The sequence below is a fragment of the Sporothrix schenckii genome (assembly GCF_000961545.1).
Source record: "Sporothrix schenckii 1099-18 chromosome Unknown Cont44, whole genome shotgun sequence".
NCBI classification, from domain to species: domain Eukaryota; kingdom Fungi; phylum Ascomycota; class Sordariomycetes; order Ophiostomatales; family Ophiostomataceae; genus Sporothrix; species Sporothrix schenckii.
Window position 1 is genome coordinate 1,855,476 of NW_015971145.1, and position 16,567 is coordinate 1,872,042.

At 56.9% G+C, this 16,567-nt stretch overlaps 7 protein-coding genes across 7 annotated transcripts; 3 read left to right on the top strand and 4 right to left on the bottom strand.

Annotated features, from left to right (window-relative positions):
* Positions 1 to 888: 888 nt before the first annotated feature.
* SPSK_09136 (uncharacterized protein) lies at positions 889 to 2,418 on the top strand (the record flags this gene model as incomplete). The annotated part of the gene is made up of 1 exon (XM_016735715.1): positions 889 to 2,418. The coding sequence occupies one exon, from the start codon at positions 889 to 891 to the stop codon at positions 2,416 to 2,418; it is 1,530 nt and encodes a 509-aa protein (XP_016587331.1).
* A 790-nt stretch (positions 2,419 to 3,208) lies between these two features.
* On the top strand, positions 3,209 to 5,983 carry SPSK_08507 (uncharacterized protein; the record flags this gene model as incomplete). Its single annotated transcript, XM_016735102.1, has 1 exon — positions 3,209 to 5,983. The coding sequence occupies one exon, from the start codon at positions 3,209 to 3,211 to the stop codon at positions 5,981 to 5,983; it is 2,775 nt and encodes a 924-aa protein (XP_016587332.1).
* A 384-nt stretch (positions 5,984 to 6,367) lies between these two features.
* On the bottom strand, positions 6,368 to 8,979 carry SPSK_08558 (uncharacterized protein; the record flags this gene model as incomplete). The annotated part of the gene is made up of 3 exons (XM_016735151.1): positions 6,368 to 8,408; positions 8,472 to 8,906; positions 8,969 to 8,979. 3 exons carry the CDS (start codon positions 8,977 to 8,979, stop codon positions 6,368 to 6,370), a joined length of 2,487 nt encoding a protein of 828 aa, XP_016587333.1.
* A 1,665-nt stretch (positions 8,980 to 10,644) lies between these two features.
* On the top strand, positions 10,645 to 10,899 carry SPSK_10171 (uncharacterized protein; the record flags this gene model as incomplete). Its single annotated transcript, XM_016736721.1, has 1 exon — positions 10,645 to 10,899. The coding sequence occupies one exon, from the start codon at positions 10,645 to 10,647 to the stop codon at positions 10,897 to 10,899; it is 255 nt and encodes an 84-aa protein (XP_016587334.1).
* Positions 10,900 to 11,588: 689 nt separating this feature from the next.
* SPSK_09303 (uncharacterized protein) lies at positions 11,589 to 12,888 on the bottom strand (the record flags this gene model as incomplete). Its single annotated transcript, XM_016735878.1, has 3 exons — positions 11,589 to 12,593; positions 12,672 to 12,679; positions 12,762 to 12,888. The coding sequence occupies 3 exons, from the start codon at positions 12,886 to 12,888 to the stop codon at positions 11,589 to 11,591; spliced, it is 1,140 nt and encodes a 379-aa protein (XP_016587335.1).
* A 798-nt stretch (positions 12,889 to 13,686) lies between these two features.
* On the bottom strand, positions 13,687 to 14,205 carry SPSK_09924 (uncharacterized protein; the record flags this gene model as incomplete). The annotated part of the gene is made up of 3 exons (XM_016736491.1): positions 13,687 to 13,791; positions 13,819 to 14,058; positions 14,107 to 14,205. The coding sequence occupies 3 exons, from the start codon at positions 14,203 to 14,205 to the stop codon at positions 13,687 to 13,689; spliced, it is 444 nt and encodes a 147-aa protein (XP_016587336.1).
* Positions 14,206 to 14,343: 138 nt separating this feature from the next.
* On the bottom strand, positions 14,344 to 16,066 carry SPSK_08977 (glycoside hydrolase family 5 protein; the record flags this gene model as incomplete). Its single annotated transcript, XM_016735559.1, has 4 exons — positions 14,344 to 15,458; positions 15,549 to 15,663; positions 15,857 to 15,898; positions 15,989 to 16,066. 4 exons carry the CDS (start codon positions 16,064 to 16,066, stop codon positions 14,344 to 14,346), a joined length of 1,350 nt encoding a protein of 449 aa, XP_016587337.1.
* Between the last annotated feature and the right edge of the window lie 501 nt (positions 16,067 to 16,567).

Below are 16,567 nucleotides of genomic sequence, written 5' to 3' on the forward strand. Positions count from 1 at the left end.
CCGCCGTCTTGACTGCGGCCATCTATGGCCTTGTTCACGTTTTGTTTTCTGTTTTGGCATCGCGTCCTTTCTTTTCGTCTTAAGACGGCAAACAATGATGGCATTTTCGTTATGTATTTTTTTCTCTCTCACGATCGTTATGTATACTACCAAAAACTGGCGCTTCGATTTTCAGGATATGCGGCTCTTTTGGGTACTTTTTACGTTTCTTGATTTTCTGGAGATACTTTTGTATCTAGTTAGTTGACTACCAAATGCAAATATATCTTGGTAAACTCATTGTTCCAATGTTCATAATTTCCGTAGATCTAAGCTTCGTAATGCACAACTCGTACCGTGAGCAAATCAAATGAATTCGACGTCACGCTCCAAGCAAAGCATATTGTTGGCGACAGCGAGATCGAGACCGAGCTTTGCATTGCCTCTTTTTATTCTGGTGCCTAACACGCTGGGGCGCTAGCAAGTACAACTCCACAATGATTTGGTAGAGGGGTACATTATCAGCTCTGGCCTCCAAAACGGTCTCAAACACAGCCCCTTTCTCCCCTAAAAGAAGACATAAAGAAACGCGGCAATAGCACAGCGCTAGTGTGTAAGTCCCAGCCTCCACTTGTGGCAGTAGATGGAGTGACGTTGAACAGGACGCGTTGGCCATGCAAGGCACCGGGATAAAAGAAGTTGACAAACGAAACAGACGATCCATGATGAAAGATAAATGAAGGCGGTGCCCGGCCGTTTGACGGAGTATAATTTGAAAAAAAGGGAAGGAAAAAACAACAACAAAATATACAGAGCATTAACACCTCCACTACAATCTTTCAGATATTTTCATATTCAGCTCGCCTATAGCAACCGCATTTTCGGTTTATTTCACAATTCCCTGTCATCATGACCAAAGTCGAAATCACCGGCGAGCCGGCCGACCCCGAGTCGTATTACACACAGTACGCACAGCAGTACCAGACCGAGCCTCAGCGGCAGCAGAAAAGCACTTCTGTTCCGTACTATGATCCCCAAGTCAACGACAACAGCCATGGCGGCGACAACAAGAGCACCTCCGGCAGCACCTTGAAAATGACCAACGCCGCATACTATCGCTCCGGCCTCGCCAGCCGGCTAGCCGCCATCGGTGCCCGCGCCGCCTCGCCCATCAACATGCTTGCAAACCGAGTGGGCTCTGAAGGTTTCTTGCCGGAGACCATGTACAAGGAGTGCGAGAAAGCAGCGCGCATTCTGCAGGGATTTTCTGACCAGCTGACCCTGACCCGCATGTCGTCAGCCTCGTCGTCGGCATCCGCTCACTCCAAGAATGGAGAGAAGGAGCAGATCGTACCGCGCCGCTCCCTCATCCACATCCCCCCTTCGGTCCTTCAGCGTGCCGTTGGCCTTGCCGTCTTTACCACTGGCCGCATCGGCATGCACGTCTCCGGTGCCACTGGCTCGGGTGTCCTGATCGCCCGCCGGCCCGACGGCAGCTGGTCCCCGCCATCGGGCATCCAGGTCCACGCTGTGGGCGCCGGCTTTATCTTCGGCGCCGACATTTACGACTGTGTGCTCGTGCTCAACACGCAGGAGGCCCTCGACGCGTTTTGCGGAAACACGCGGCTGTCGCTGGGGTCGAGTCTGGGCGTGACAGCGGGGCCATACGGTGTCGGCGGTGGCTTCAATGTGGCGACGACGCCCTGCCCGCCCAAAACAGGCGCTGCTGTCGACGGTGGCCCGTCCGCGTCTGGTGCCTCTAGTTCCAACGGGGCCAAGAACACCGTCCGCCAAACCATGGACCGCGCCGCCTTCTCGTACATCAAGTCCCGCGGCATCTACGCCGGCATCAAGGTCGACGGCACCGTCGTGACGTCGCGGCAATCGGCCAATGCGTCCTTTTACGGCGCACCCGTGACCGTGCGCCAGATCTTGCGCGGGGACGTTCCTGCTGGCCAGTGGCAGGCTGCGGCTCAGGTTCTGCTGGACGCTGTGCGGGTGGCCGAAATGCACGCCCGGCCGCAGCAGCCGCAGCCCTATTACCCCCAACAGTACCCGCAGCAGCCTGGCCAAGCGTACCCTCAACAGTGGTATGCCCCAGGGCCGTCGGCGTCGTGGGCCGCACCGCCTGCCCAGCCGCCTACCGTGCCGTCGCCAACTGCCCAGCCGAGCAAGGCCGCTGCTACTCCAGTTGTGTCGCCTAATACAACGGCAACACCGGCAACACCAGTGGCACCGGATGCCCGTACCAAAGAGCAGGAGGCAGCCGATGAAGCGGCGGCGTCTGCGGGCGTTCCGCCACCGACATACTCTACGGTCGACGAGCCGTCAGCGCGGAACAACGTGTCGCCCGTGGTCGCCGATGAGGATGTGCCGCCTGCATATGCTGACCAAGGCCAGGTGCATCCTGGTACTAGTGACTCCAAGGGGGAGCATTAGTGTAACGCAAGGAGGCTCGTGGTCGAGTGTGGATCGAGTGTGACTGGGCATAGCTGGCGTTCCTGGGACCTGTCGTTTTGTTAGTGTTTTGGTTTTCATAGTGACGCATTGTATTGATACACCTGATTGAAATAGACTGCGATAATCTGATTTGGAAAGAGAGCAGAAGTGATGTGATACAACATGTTGTAAAAGTCGCGCCTTCCGTAGACAATTCTTCGCCCACCTTGTCACAAACAAGGAAAGTCCGTCGTGAGGCAAGTGCGTATCCACTCAGGAGCTCCTTCTCTTTTGCGGCAAAACAATCCCCCTGTTGCTGTAACTTCCCCAACAAAGCCCCTGAGTGTTTACCCTCTTAAATTGGGACCTTTAAACAAAACATCATCGAAAACATGGCGATCACGACCACCAATCACTTCGTGCGCCTCGTGTTCCCTAAAAATATGGGGCATTGTCCGTCAGCCCTGTGAGGCACATTGCCGAGTGGGGCCACCCACACAGCCCACGGCACACCGGACATATCGGCGGAATTTGCACTCAAGGTCGGGGAACGCTTCTAAGTCGGTAGCTTTGCGTTGATAAAGGTTCCTGCATATGAAACATCACGGCTTAATCTCTTTCCTATTTACGCGCCGGCCTACCATGGCGGACAGTGTTGCTCTCTTCCCAGATTGAGTGCGTCTCGCGACATAACAAGCACATGCCGCCACGCACAAAGCGACCTTCACGGGCAACAGCCCACGGAGAGGGAGAGGTGATTCGGGCGAGGCCTGCAAGGACGGAAGCAAGAATGGCGACAGTGACCATAAATACGGCATCGAAGCGTGTACAGGCCCATGCTGCGGGCCGGAAACCAAGCGCGGCTACAGCAGTCGGGCGGGGGCCTATTTCGACGAACACCCCCAACAGCACGAGCACAAGTCTACCGCTACCCTCCGACGACAGCTCTTATTCTGACACGCCAGCCGCCTCGCCCGTCAAGCGCCGCAAGCTGCGCAAAGGCACCTTTAGCTGCATCGAGTGCAAGCGGCGCAAGGTCCGGTGTCGGTTTGCTGAGAGTGTGGCTGCAGCTCCCGGCAGCGGTGGTGGCCGCCCTTCTCATGCTGGCCACTGCCTCTCATGCCAGCGACACGGTACGGCGTGTGTCAGCCAAGAGTATGCTGCTCCCTCGCCGTCGCCACGCCGCTCACCCGACCCACTCCAGCAGCGGCAGTACAACGATGTCGGCAAGCGTATCGCCCAGGTCGAGGCTTTGGTCGGCGAGCTGGTCCGGCGGCGTGTCAATGCAGGCCACGCCACCAGCGACAGCGTTCTAGGAGATGACGACGCCGCGGATGAGCCTGCGCGCAGTCCCTCTGATCCCACGGCCGATCTGCTGGACCAGGAGCTTGAGTCGGTCCTCCAGCAGGACGCCAGCTGCTTCTCGTTCTGGTTGCACGACCGCTTCATATCGGCTCAATCGCCACACTTCCGTGCGCGGTCTACATTGAGGTCGCAGTCTCTCTCGCCCTTGCCGGCGACAGCCTCGCCACACCTACGCCAGCCTCCCGGTTACCTCGACCCGAATACTGACACCGACCTCACTACCGATTTCCCTGCCGGCAGAGCCCCACCTGTCGACGTCCACTCCAAAAGGCAACTGCGCATCCAGCTCCAACAACTCGAGCAGGAACTCTTTTCCAACCGTTTGCTGTTCCCCACGGGCCCGAGTATTTACACGGGGCCTCTCGAACACCAAACGCTCAGCAAGCACCTACAATCCATACTGCCGACCGCCAACGATGCCCTGCGCATCCTGGACGAAGGTGCCTTGTTTACGTTGCGCCGCTATCGCGCGTTTCTCGCCGCAGACGCCGAGGCCGGCCGTGACATTCACCCCCTTGAGAAACGCGGTACGGGCCACCCTGTACTGCTAGCCCGCGAGCTCATTCAGCTCGCTGTCTGCCTACAATTGATGCACAAGGACAGCAAGCTCAGCGATTATGGTATGTCCGGCAGTGTGACGCCCTGGGAGACTGCCGACCGCTACTTTGAAGTCGCTTCAAGTCTCGTTACCTCGCACGACGCCATGGTCTCGTCCCAAGAGGGGCTCGAAAGTCTGCTGCTGCATGCCTTTTTCGTGGTGAACAAGGGCGATCTTCGGGCTGGGTGGATGACGCTGCGCCGCGCCCTCAGCATTGCCACAATCATTGGCCTCCCTCCACGGTCCTGGCACGACCAGCCACTCTCTCTCCACTTTGTCTGGACCCGTTTGCTGTTCTCTGAACGCTTCTTGTCCCTCATGCTCGGCCTGCCGTCGTTCAACATCGAAGACCACCACCCCTCGTCCCTTGCGCGGCACGCCGCGACAAGGAAATTGTTGACCTCCCGCGACTGGACCAACAACGTCGAGTACGTGGCCCTAGACCTCGAGAGATTGAACGCTCTCCTCATCCCGCGAATCACCGCCCGCAACAAACGCCTCAACCAGCTCGCCAACGCGCACTATATCTATTCTCGCACTGACTATGCGCGTCATATAACGATACTGAACAACGACTACCGCGACACGCGCGACATAGACTATACCTTCTGCCAGGCCGCTCAGAGCCTGCCCACGAAATGGTGGGCCATTCCCGACATCCTGGGAGGCAACAGAATTGACGGTGGCCGTATGGAGAAGACTGAGCAAATTGAGGAATCGATGCGCCTCATGGGCCAGGCAAAACACTATCACTTGTTGGTGTTGCTGCACCTCCCGTACCTTACGGACCGGCGACCAGGCATCATGCCGGCGAAAGCGCCGCCTCCGTTGTTGGACACAGTTCTGCCGGACGGGGCTTCATATGCGGGTGCGCAGGGGCCGAAGGACGAGACGATTAACGTCAATTTACGAGAGTACGGCATGGCGGCCGGCACGGAAGCAGCATCACGGCCAGTGACCGACGACATTGTCTTTGCAGAAGACACTAGCCGCAGCCAGAGACAGTACCCCTCACTGCCATCACCACCATCCAACTGGTCCTCCATACCGGCCGCCACAGCGCAGTGGACCAGCGAGCATATCAACACCACAACCACATCCATCCTGCTCACACCACCGGATACTACCTTTAGTCGCCTCGGTGCCTTGGGTGCCGCCCGTGAAGTCCTGTCACGTTTCATGGTCTTTCGGAAATTCACTAGCGCCAATCCCGGCTGCCACGCCTTTGACTTTGAAGGCTTTGTCGCAGCCGTGGCCATTCTGCTCGCCCATCTGGACGCTCACGTCCGCGGCGGCGATAATGTCATCCACTACCAGCGACCCTCGGATATGAATACCGTCGACAAAGCCATGGCTCTCATGGATCGGCTGCAGGACATTGCACAGGAGCCTGTCAATGGGCCAAGGTTGGCCATACTGCGGCGACTGATGGCCATTGAAAACGACGCCGCGGCGGGCGGAAAGTATGAGGTCTGGACCGAAGACGGGACACTGGGCCGTGGCGACGGGCGGCTGACGGCGGACCCGGACAGTGCGGTGCAAACCATGTCCGTGCCGTACTATGGAACCATCCACATCTGGCGTTTGGTCGGGTCTAGCTAAGACAGGACAAATGGTATCATCACTCGCGGTGCCAATGAAGTGTTTTCTCACTAGGGCAAATGAAGAGGCTAACTGTGCTGCCTACATGTTTTGATTTGATTATTACTTTGGGACATATTTTGGAATATTTTGGACTTTACAAGGGCTTTGGACTTTGGATACTGGATCACATATTGGTAGATAGAATGCATACGGCCATTTTTGATACTGACTTTCTTAGGTCTCCGGGGGTATCATCATCGTACAAAGGTGTGCTAACAACAAAAAGAAACACAGCGAAGGAAAGATAAAAGAGAAAACAAAGAGGACAAAAAAGACAACATGAGAAACGACAAAAGGATAAAAGTAGACAGCGGACCACTTCGTCGCATCACCGGCGCACCGCTACGTCTCGAACGCCGCATTACTCTTCCGCCCACCACCCCGCAGCAGCAGCGCATACTCGGACCGTTTGCGGATAATGAATGCCAGACTCAGCATATAGTCCGTGTGGTACTGCCCGCCGTCCAACTGCATCAGCGGCCGCAGCACACGGCCTGCCAGCCGCTCTGCCGTCATGTCGTTGCGGTCGGCCGCGTCGGCAATGTCGCCCCAGAGATTGAGGAGCAGCTTCAAGAGACTGCGTGCCGGTCCCCGTACACCGCCCAGTGCCTCTTCCCAAAAGTCAATGCACTGGTCCAACCGCTTAGAGTACGAACCGGTGATGGTGGCCTGACGCGACAGCGTCACCCAGCGGCGCGCAACGGAGTCCGAGACGAGCGGCCGGGGCAGCGCCTCCAAGTATTGCAGGATCACGGCCGCCGCGTCGTGGCGGCTGTACTCGGCGGCCATGGAGGCATCGTCGAGGTCCACGCCGTAGAGCGGCCCCGTCGAAAAGCGCTCCCGCAGCGCCCGCACGCGGTCAAAGCTTACCACGTCAAAGGAATCGACATCGACGCCGGGCACGCCCCCACCGAAAATATCGGGCGTCTCCAGGCCGCCGTCCGACCGGATGAACGTGTAGCACCGGAACACGGACAAGGGGAACTCGCGCCGCGACGCCCCGTGGCCGCCCGAGTGGTGCGTGCGCGCCGATGCACCGGCCATGTGGATGCTCTTGCGGAGGGAGACGCCAAAGACGGCATCGGGCTCGTCGTCCAATTCGGCGCCGCGCTTTCTGTCTTTCTTGGCAGGGGACGTCGCTGGGGCAGCACCGCCTCCCTCAATGACAGTCGTCACGGCCCAGGGCGCACGGAACGAGGCGGAGAAGCGGCGGCTGGTTCGGCGCTCGATGCCGTTGCTGTTGCCGTTGCCATTGCCGTTGCCGTTGCCACCACCACTGCTGCTCCCGCTCTGCCCACTGCTGCTGTTGCTGTTGCTGCTGACAATATTGGTGAGCGGCGTGGGGGCGATGGACAGGCTCGACAGGTCGACAGCGCCTGTCGCCGTTGACGGCCGCTTGTTTATCTCGGCCGTCGTGGTCGCCGAGGTGCTGCGGATGTGCCGCAGGAAGCGTCCAAAGCGGTTGTTGGAGGTCGAGGGCGGGTAGGCCGTCGTGGAGGAGGAAGTGGTCGTGGTTATGGCCGCAAAATTGCCGTTGCTGACGCTGTGGTTGAGTTGTGTTGGCGCAGCGGCCAAGTACCTGCCGCCGTTGGCGCCACCAAGATGGTCAGCCTCACCAGGCCGGAAGCTCATGGCACTGCTCCCTCTGGCCTCAGCTTTGGGTGGCGGCGTGGGCGGCCGACTGGGCAGCTCGTCGCGGAGCTCGTCCATCAGGTTGTCAATCTCGTTGGGCGGCAGCAACGCCGGGCCGCGGGCAGTGTCGCGTGGTGGCGGCGTTGGCGGTGGCGGCATGGACGGCGAGGACGGTCTCGACTGACGGGACGGAGATGGTTGCCGGGAGCTGTACACAGACGAGCCGACCCTGGGCGCATCGACGCCAAGGGTGCGGGGAATGGGCAGACTGCTGCTGCTTTGGCCCTTGTCGGCCGCCTCGTCGTCGAGTATCCCCACGGCACTGTCGGGGGCTTTGCCAACGGGCGAGGCGACGGCTTCGTCGCGGGATTGGAGGGATGGCGGATCGAGGTGCAGGTCGACGCTGTCGTGGTCGCGGAGGTCAAGGTCAGCAGCAGGAGCATCGTTGAGAATGGTGTTGTCCTCGCGTTCGCGCTCGGGTTCTGTTTTTGGTTCTAGCTCCAGTTTCTGTTCCGGTTCAGGGGCTCGTTTCGCCTCTTCTTCGGCCGAGGTGGTATGCCGCCGCAAGACATTGAGGTAGTTGAGTAGGATGAAGGTGGCATCGACGTCGTTCAGATCGCTGCGCACGCGCGTGCGCAGGTGGCTTATCTCGGCCTGTAGTCGGGCCATGTCCTTGGCGGTGGCGTCGGGAACATTGGAAACATTGGAGGTGTCGGCTGTGTCCGAGTCTGCGGTGTGTGTCTTTTGTGTTCTGCAGAGGTCAGTACTGTTACAAAGTTAAAAGGGGTGGCCATTCCATCAAGGGCAGACTAACAATGCCACCAGATCCAGAGCCAGCCCGAGGGCAAGGCGGTACACTTCTAGGATGGTGCGGGACTCCGCAATGTGCGGGCGCAGGGCCAGCCAGCGCGCTCGTTTCTCCTGAGGTGAGACGGACGACGACGGCATGGGATCGTCGTCGCTATCGCCGCTGCCACTGCCGCCGTCGGAAAAAATGGCATCCAAGTCTGCCACGACCGCGCCACTGCCGGCGACGACAGCTGGCGTCTGCAGGGCCAGGTCGGCCGGAAAGCTCACGGAGGCGGCATCGTCTTTGAGCAGGTCGAGCACACCGTCCAGGGCATGCAGCTCGGCGGACAACGGGGCGAGATCGGCACGGGACTCGCGGACGTCGCGCACGAAGCGGTGGAGATCGCTGGCGGTTTTGGCGAGGGCGTTGCTGACGGCGAAGCAGCCGGTCGTGGTGGATCTGTTCGGTGTGAGCGAGAGCGAGCGAAGCGCGGGATTGTGATGCACCGAGCAACTACTTACATCCAGTCCATGATGATTGGTACTGATCGGCGAGAAGCGATCGCAGACGCAGTTATCCCAGGAGCGGGCTATCTTTGACCGTTGACGGGAACTGGGACAGCTGAAATATTTGAGGCGTATTTTGGGTCTCTTTCCTGTACGTCGATGGCTCCTCCTCTCGTCTCACTCCGCTCGCTAAGTTTTCTGTTGACGGGTTCACTGTCGCTTCACTGGTTCACGGCCCGGCAAGCTGCATCCATGTGCCACTTTATCTTTCGTTTTCTGGACCATACAAACAGGGGTCAGGCAACTTGTGTTGCGGTGTCGGTGTTGCAGCCGTTTCCTTCTGTCTAGCGCGTGGGTGTTAAGTTACTGGAGCCCTTGTCGTTCCGAAAGGAAGCGGTTTAAGTTGAGCGAGCTGGCTTTCCGTCTTTGTCGTTCTGTTCCACATTCATTGCGACATGGGACATGGACATGCTCAGGGACTGAAGAAGAGAGGGCTGCAAGGAGCTGAAAAGCGAGGATAGCGACCAAAAAAATGCAGGGGAGGATGAGAGAAAAGGGAAAGGTGAATGACCAGAATCAACGACAAACCGGGTGGAGGATTTGGCGTTCAAGGTGAGCTTCCTCCTCCTTCGTTTTGATTTTCCGTTCCTTCTTTCTGATCCCACGAGTTTGTTATACAGAGCATGCGTGGAAGAGGAAAGAGTTCGGAGTACTTTTGATGCGACTAGGGCCTTTGAAGCGGAAAAGGTGTGAGACGGCGGCGTTGCGACTGGTTTACAAGAGAGTGGAAAACAGGATAAAGAAGAAGGGGGGAAAATGCGGAGAAAGGTCGACCACCGCCGCGAGCGACGCACGAGCAACAATCGAGCGCCACCAAAAGCTACACAAACGAGTGATAAACCGGCCAACAGCTGTGGAGCAGGTATCGAAACGATTGAGCAAGGACCGCGGGGGAGGAGTGGAACATCGTCGAAAATCACCTTTATTTTTAGTTTCGTTGCCCATTGCGAGCCTGGAGCCAGCCTTCCCAGTACTCCATCTGAGTGCAAAAAGATCGTCGGGCAGCTCGTGGGGAGACATCCCCTTGGCTTTCCCTACTTATTTTCGTGAGTAAAAATACCTGCCAGCTGATGTTTGACGAGAGGATTAACGGCCGGGGGTCTTATTGGTCCAAAAATGCATATCACGGTTGGACACCAATTTTCTGTTTGTTGGAAAGCTATCCAATATTCAAGAATATTGGCACACTACGATGCACCGTATGTGTGCTAACTACGGGTTTCAGCTGGTTCTCTGTGCCACTGGTAAGTGCGCGCAAAGGGTTCGTCAACAGTGATACAGCGAGTGTGGGAAGAGAGTGGCAATACTCGGCGTGTATATACCAGCTGGGCAAGAGAGCAGAGGGAACGGACGCCATGGACGAGTGACATTTGGCAGAATCTGTCACGCATCAATGACCAGATTTGACAACTTAACCACAGGCCAAACTAAGAGACGAGAAAAGGCTTTGCTTGGATTGAAATCCTGCAAGGGCCTGCCTTACAAAAAGAACGCTCGGACGCAGACAAAGGCCTCGGACAACAAACTACAGAGGAGGTGGCTATGCCCCCGTGGGAAGTCAAGCGCCTGCACTAACAAACGTGCCCAAGCTATAGCTGCAGGATTTGGGCTGTTGACGACAGGCTCTCGAAATGCGACCTTGGAAAGACGACAAAACGACGAAAACGACACAAGAGCTGATAACGACGGTAACGATGGGCCTGAGCATCGTCCATGCCGTGGGAGCAACCACACTCGTGAGCTCTGTGCGTTTCAACGTGACTGGTTTTTTGGTCGATGGCCAGGTCTCGACTGATGCACCTGAATCGCCTGTTTCTGATCCTCTTCTCCGCATGATGGTCTTGGACACAACTCGTAGCGCCCCTTCTCTCTTCCGAGGAGAGTAAAGATCGCTTGGCGCCGTCGCGTACTATTCCCCCGTAGTGGGCTGGCGGAACGGTGGGATGGCGACAATTTCAACCAAACTGAACTCACCTCGGTCAGATTCGAGGAAGGCTCATTCAAATCCCAAAAACGCAACATTAGATTACCAACTACACAAACTGCTTCCTGCTCGTTTCAGGGCATCCAAAACAGCAAGATCTGTCAGACGGGTAAGGCAGTATGGAAACCCGACAAGGGACAAGGCTCTGAGAAACAATACGACGGCGAGCAAAGCAGCGCAGGCGTGGACAGCACCGTTACGTTTTGTGCTATTTTTTTTTTATTCTTGTTTCTAATTTGTGATGAAACATTTAAGTAAGATTGGAGGTGAGGTGCAGGGGCCGTCACCTCTTCTTACTCACTATATTACACTAGCGCGACGCACGCATGTAAGCTGAGCATAACATGCACCGTACACAGCGTGAGCTCATGACCAGCACCCAACACGCCCGCATATGGCGGTGATGGACCGTCGTTTCTCGGCGGATGTTCTTGCCGTTATTATGGGCCGGCTACTCCCGCCGCACCTTCCCTCCGTCTGCTCGGAAATAGCCGTCATTGCCGCCGGGCCGGATGCAGTACAAACCGGAGCATACAGAAAGCCAAAGGAACATCATTTGCGTGTAACTCAACCCCAGCAACACATCGCTCCCTACAGCTCATCATGTGTTGCACGTCGTTCACCCGGTGTCCATGGCGGAATCGCACCCTGGATAATGTCTAACAAGAAGCGCTCGACAACCGCTGCAGACGGCAGCCCGCCGCCGCCGCTGCTGCTGCCCGTCGGTGGGAAAGGAAACACATCGCCGTTGCTCGGGTTCTGCACAGCTAGAAGTGGTCCTGACTTGTGGACGACGCTCGCCTGCAAACCGAGGGCTGTGACCATCTCGTCCCCATACTCGCTGAGGTCGACTGTCGTAAACGTCAAGTACTCGCTGTACGTCTTTGCCAGCGACTGAATGGTTTTTGTGTACTCACGTCGTTCGTGCACGGAGGCGTACAGGTAGTGCACCAGGCTCTTGCCCTGCCCCAAGTAGTGCAGCTCGTTGCGGCGGGTGAGGTCGACGACGAGGGGCGCTGTGCAGAGTTCCAGAAAGGCGTCGAGCGCGGTTGTCGATGCGGCGAGGTCAGCGGCCATTTTGGTAATCTCGCCGTGGGAGCGGTAGCAAGTCAATGACGATGACGACGATGGCGACGAGGCTTGGACCTCTGTCGAGACAGCAAAGGTGTGCCGGTCGGCATAGGTGTGGGCCAGCTGGCTGAAGCGAGAGGGGAGAGTATCGTCTTCACGACTTGCATCCTTTCCATACCGCGCGACAAAAACGACCTCGTCGTCGCCCAGTAGCGCCGTCACATTCGTATCGTCAACGACCGAGAGGATGGGTCGAGCCGAGCGGCGCAGGAACGCAAGCAGGCCTGGCGCCTCGCGAGCACCTCGGTAGCGCTGTACGCCACGAGACGGATCCCGGTGGAATAGGCGGATCGCCGGGTAGGAAGACACATGGAGCTCGTCGCAGAGCCGAATGTCCTGTGTACAGTCGATGCTGACGACTGTGGCGGTTGTTGCTTCGCGGACGACCAATGTCCACTCGTTGTCAAGTCGTTTACATGATTCTCTGTGTGGGGTTAGTTCGGCGACGCGGTGCCTACTCGAGGACTGGAAGTGCTCTTACAATGATGGCTAAGCTGTTAGTATGTGCGTAAACGGTTTTGAAATCGACAGTAAAGAACATACCTCGACGACTGTAAACGAAGTAGAAACACAGTCTACGTTAGCCCCACGGCCAGGCTCGTTTTCAAGCCTCTCCTTCTCGTCTGTACTTACACGCAACAAGAGTGCGCTGTTTTGTTTCAAAGGTCTTCCGAAAGCCGGCTTCCGACATGTGCTTCCATGCTGCGGCGGGCGATACAGCGACGGCAGCCATGAGAAATGTTGTGTTGGCGAGTCTCATTTTGTCCAGGTGTGATGGTGAAAGTCGACGATGTCGACGAGCGAAGAGAAGCGGGCAACAAAGCGAAAAAATTGGCCAAGATTCTAGAAATATTTGCGCGTCTCTGACGCACATCTCTTGTCAGAAGACCTGGCAGAATGCGCTGCCTGCAGTCTGATGTCTACAGTCATCTGTCGGATCCACGGTTGGCCCCTGTGAATGACGATCTGTGCACCCAAATCCACAACTCAAGACGTTTCATGACGGCATATTGACGTACCGAGGGGGTGAAGAGGGTAAGCAATCACACGAAAGAAGAAGGAGAGCGAAGAAAAGACAAGAAAAAAGAAAAAGAAGCTAGAAAAAAAGTCTTATTTGATTTTAAATTGTGCGTCTCAAAAAGCCAAAATTGATATCAATGTCAACACCATTGCTGACTGTCAAAATGCCGTCTCGACGAAAACACTCAATTGCTGGCCTCTGCGCACTGCTTTCGTTGCTGCGCCTGTCCCGAGCCGCATCGCAATCGGTCCTCACAGACGCCACCAGCAACGCCGCCGCCTACGTCTGCCAACATCCACCATACGAGGTCCACCTCGTCTCCTCGTCGCCCCTCGTTGTCTACCTCGCCGGATTTGTCACGCCCGACGAGTGTGCCCACTTGACGGAAGCAGCGCACGATACGTTTGCCCAATCGGCCGTGGTGGACAGAAAAAAGGCCGACGGCCGCGTCGTTCTCGACAAGGTGCGCACGTCGCAGTCCACGAATGTGCCGAGGGACCACATTGTACGGTGCATTGAGGAACGCGCATTGCGGTTTCAGGGATTTCTCGACGGCCCCTCGTCATTGACGACATCGTCGGCGTCCTCCTCCTCGTCCCGCCTTGAACCGTTGCAGCTGGTCAAGTACGGGCGTGGCGAGCACTACCACTACCACACGGACTGGTTTACCGACCCCGTGCACGCAACGGCGGCGCAGGGCGGCAACCGGGTGTCAAGCTTCTTTGCGTATGTGCATGTGTCAAACGGGACGACACACGGCGGGCCGGGACCTGCTGCCCTCCGCGGCGGCGGCACGAACTTCCCGCTCGTCAACGCGCCCCCACCCACCGACCAGTGGTGCGCATACACGGACTGCGACGAGCCGTGGGAGCGCGGCGTGACGTTCCGCCCCGTGCAGGGCAACGCCGTCTACTGGGACAACCTGCTGCCGCGCACGGAAGGCCAAGACACGCGCACCGGAGATCCGCGGGCGCTGCACGCGGGGCTGCCGGTCGTGGCGGGCGAGAAGATTGGGATGAACATTTGGACGCGCGAAGGGACTGTGCCGGCAGCCATTCGTGGGGAGGAAGACAGATAACACAAATACCAGTAGTTTTCATGGGAAAATGCACTCTATTTAACTGCTTTTGATGTCGTGGTATCGTAACACGTTGGTACAGGGCCAGCGACAGCCGCTGACGCACCTGCTCTTTCTTATAAGAGGGCCGCTCCAACGACGGCGGCCACGGCCAGGTTCTTGACGACGTGGACTGCCCGCCCGACCGACGCGGCATTCGTGCTCGCCGAGGTCGACGCAGATGTAGTTGTGGTTGCTGCCAACGAACCGCCCTTGGCACCCGCATCGCTGCCAGTGTCGCTGTTGGACGACGACGGCGATGTGGCTGCCGTCGCTGATGGTTTGGACGAGGTCGAGGCCTTTGTTTGTGTCGTTTTGGATGCGCTGCTCGGCTGGGCCGCTGTGTTCGAAGGCAGCGCCTTGCCCTTCGCGCCGCCTGCTTTCTGATACGGCGCCAGCACGCACTCGCTAAAGAGCGTGTTGTCCTTGTAGCTGCCGTCCGGCTGCAGCGTGGGCGTCAGGCTGAGCACGTACGTCTCGTCAAATTGGCCGGCGGCCCACGATACGTAGCCGATGTAGACGTCGTCGTTCTCGTTGATAAAGGCGTTTTGCGCGCAAAAGTCCGTCATGCACGAAGGTTCGCTCGACGCGCCCGTCTCGCTAATCAAGCCCTGGCGCTTCTTTTGGCGCAGGTAGGTCGCCAGCATCGTGAAATTGCCAATGTTGTTCGTCGTGCATTCGCCATTCTGGCCCGAGTTGTTGTTGTCGAGGTACTTGTGGATGTCCAGGTACAGTCCGTCGGTCGAGCCGTCCGGGTTCGTAATGGCCAGCAGGGCGTCAGCGCTGCCCGTCGAGATGAGCGTCGCGGCGCTGTCAAAGTTCGTGCCCGGTAGCAAGATCATCTGCGTCTTGGCGCCGGCATTGCGTATGCCGTTGACGACCTTTTGGCACGTGGCTGCCCATGTCTTCAGATCCAGGTCGTGCGGCTCGTTGGTGATTTCAAAGACGACTTTGGGCTCGTCGGCGTACATTTTTGCGAGAGCCGCCCAGATCGCAACAAACATGTCGTCTGACGGTCCGCCCTGTCCGACGATGCCGCCATTGAACCGAGCAAAATTGTGCACGTCAATCATGCAATAGGCACCGGTCGCGAGGCATGCCTTCATGAACTGATCGTAGCGACCGGCATTGGTCGGGTCAAACGTGTCGCTGACTTCTTTGTCGTTGTTGATGAGGAATTGCCATGATGTTGCTAGAGGACGGGCCGGTTAGTGCCATAGACCTTTGACAGCATGCCAAAGAAGAGGCAAGGACAAAAAGACAAAAAGCCATAAAAACATACGCAGCCGGAACACGTTCACGCCGTCATCCTCGACGAAATGCTTCATCTGGCCGCCGCCGTCGGCATGGCCCAGTTCCGTCAACGGCAGGGTCGCCGTGGAGAGTGGACAGGAGCCCTAGAGTCGTGTCAGTTTGATTTGCACTGTGGGCATTCTCGTATTCAGGGTCTCGTATATCCGTATTAGTGCAATTTTGTTGGACAATAGTGACGGGCAATTTGATGGGTGGATTTGGCATATGGCGGAATTGACGTTTAGCGAGTGTGCTTGGGCGGGGCGGCCCAGCAAATCGTGGCTTGGCCAGGCTTACATCGATATCACACCCAAAGTCGCCGCCAGCCATGGCAACGCCCTGAAAGGAGCGCAGGAAGTCAGTATTTTTGTCGACGTGGAGGTCAAAGCGTGTCAAAGTAGACACGCTTCAAAATGCAAGAAAACTCACCAGGAATTGGACGGCAGCCTGAGCATAAGCGAGGAAGCCCAAAAGGACGAGGGAACGAAAATAAGACAGAGACAGCATTGCGAACAGAGGAATGCAAAGAAAGACGAGATGGAAACGACAAGAATTGCAAATAGAGAGAATAAGACCCCGGGAAGGACGAGCAAAAGAAATATTAAAATTGATAGGGTATATAAATGCAGCCTCGAAGAGGAACGATCGTGGTGAAGAGAAGCGAGGAAGACGAGAGAGATGGAAGACGAGATCGAGAAAGGCAATGTCGAAAGAAAACAACGCAAAGCCGAGACGGAACGGCCGGACTGGCTGAAGAACGCCGTAGAATAAAAAAACGAGTGACGCGATGTGCTGGAAGTACGACGACGATGTACGACGTAGGAGATGCGAAACAAACAAAGATGAAAAAGAAAAGAAAAAAGAAGATGCTGAGTGCACTTCTGTATTGATAATGAAGGCGAGAGGTTAGAAAAAGGAACAAGACGGTAGAAAACTAGAAATCAAATGGGCAAAAATAGACCATAGAATAGGATTTCCGAGAGGACCACAAAAAAGGCAGACTCACCT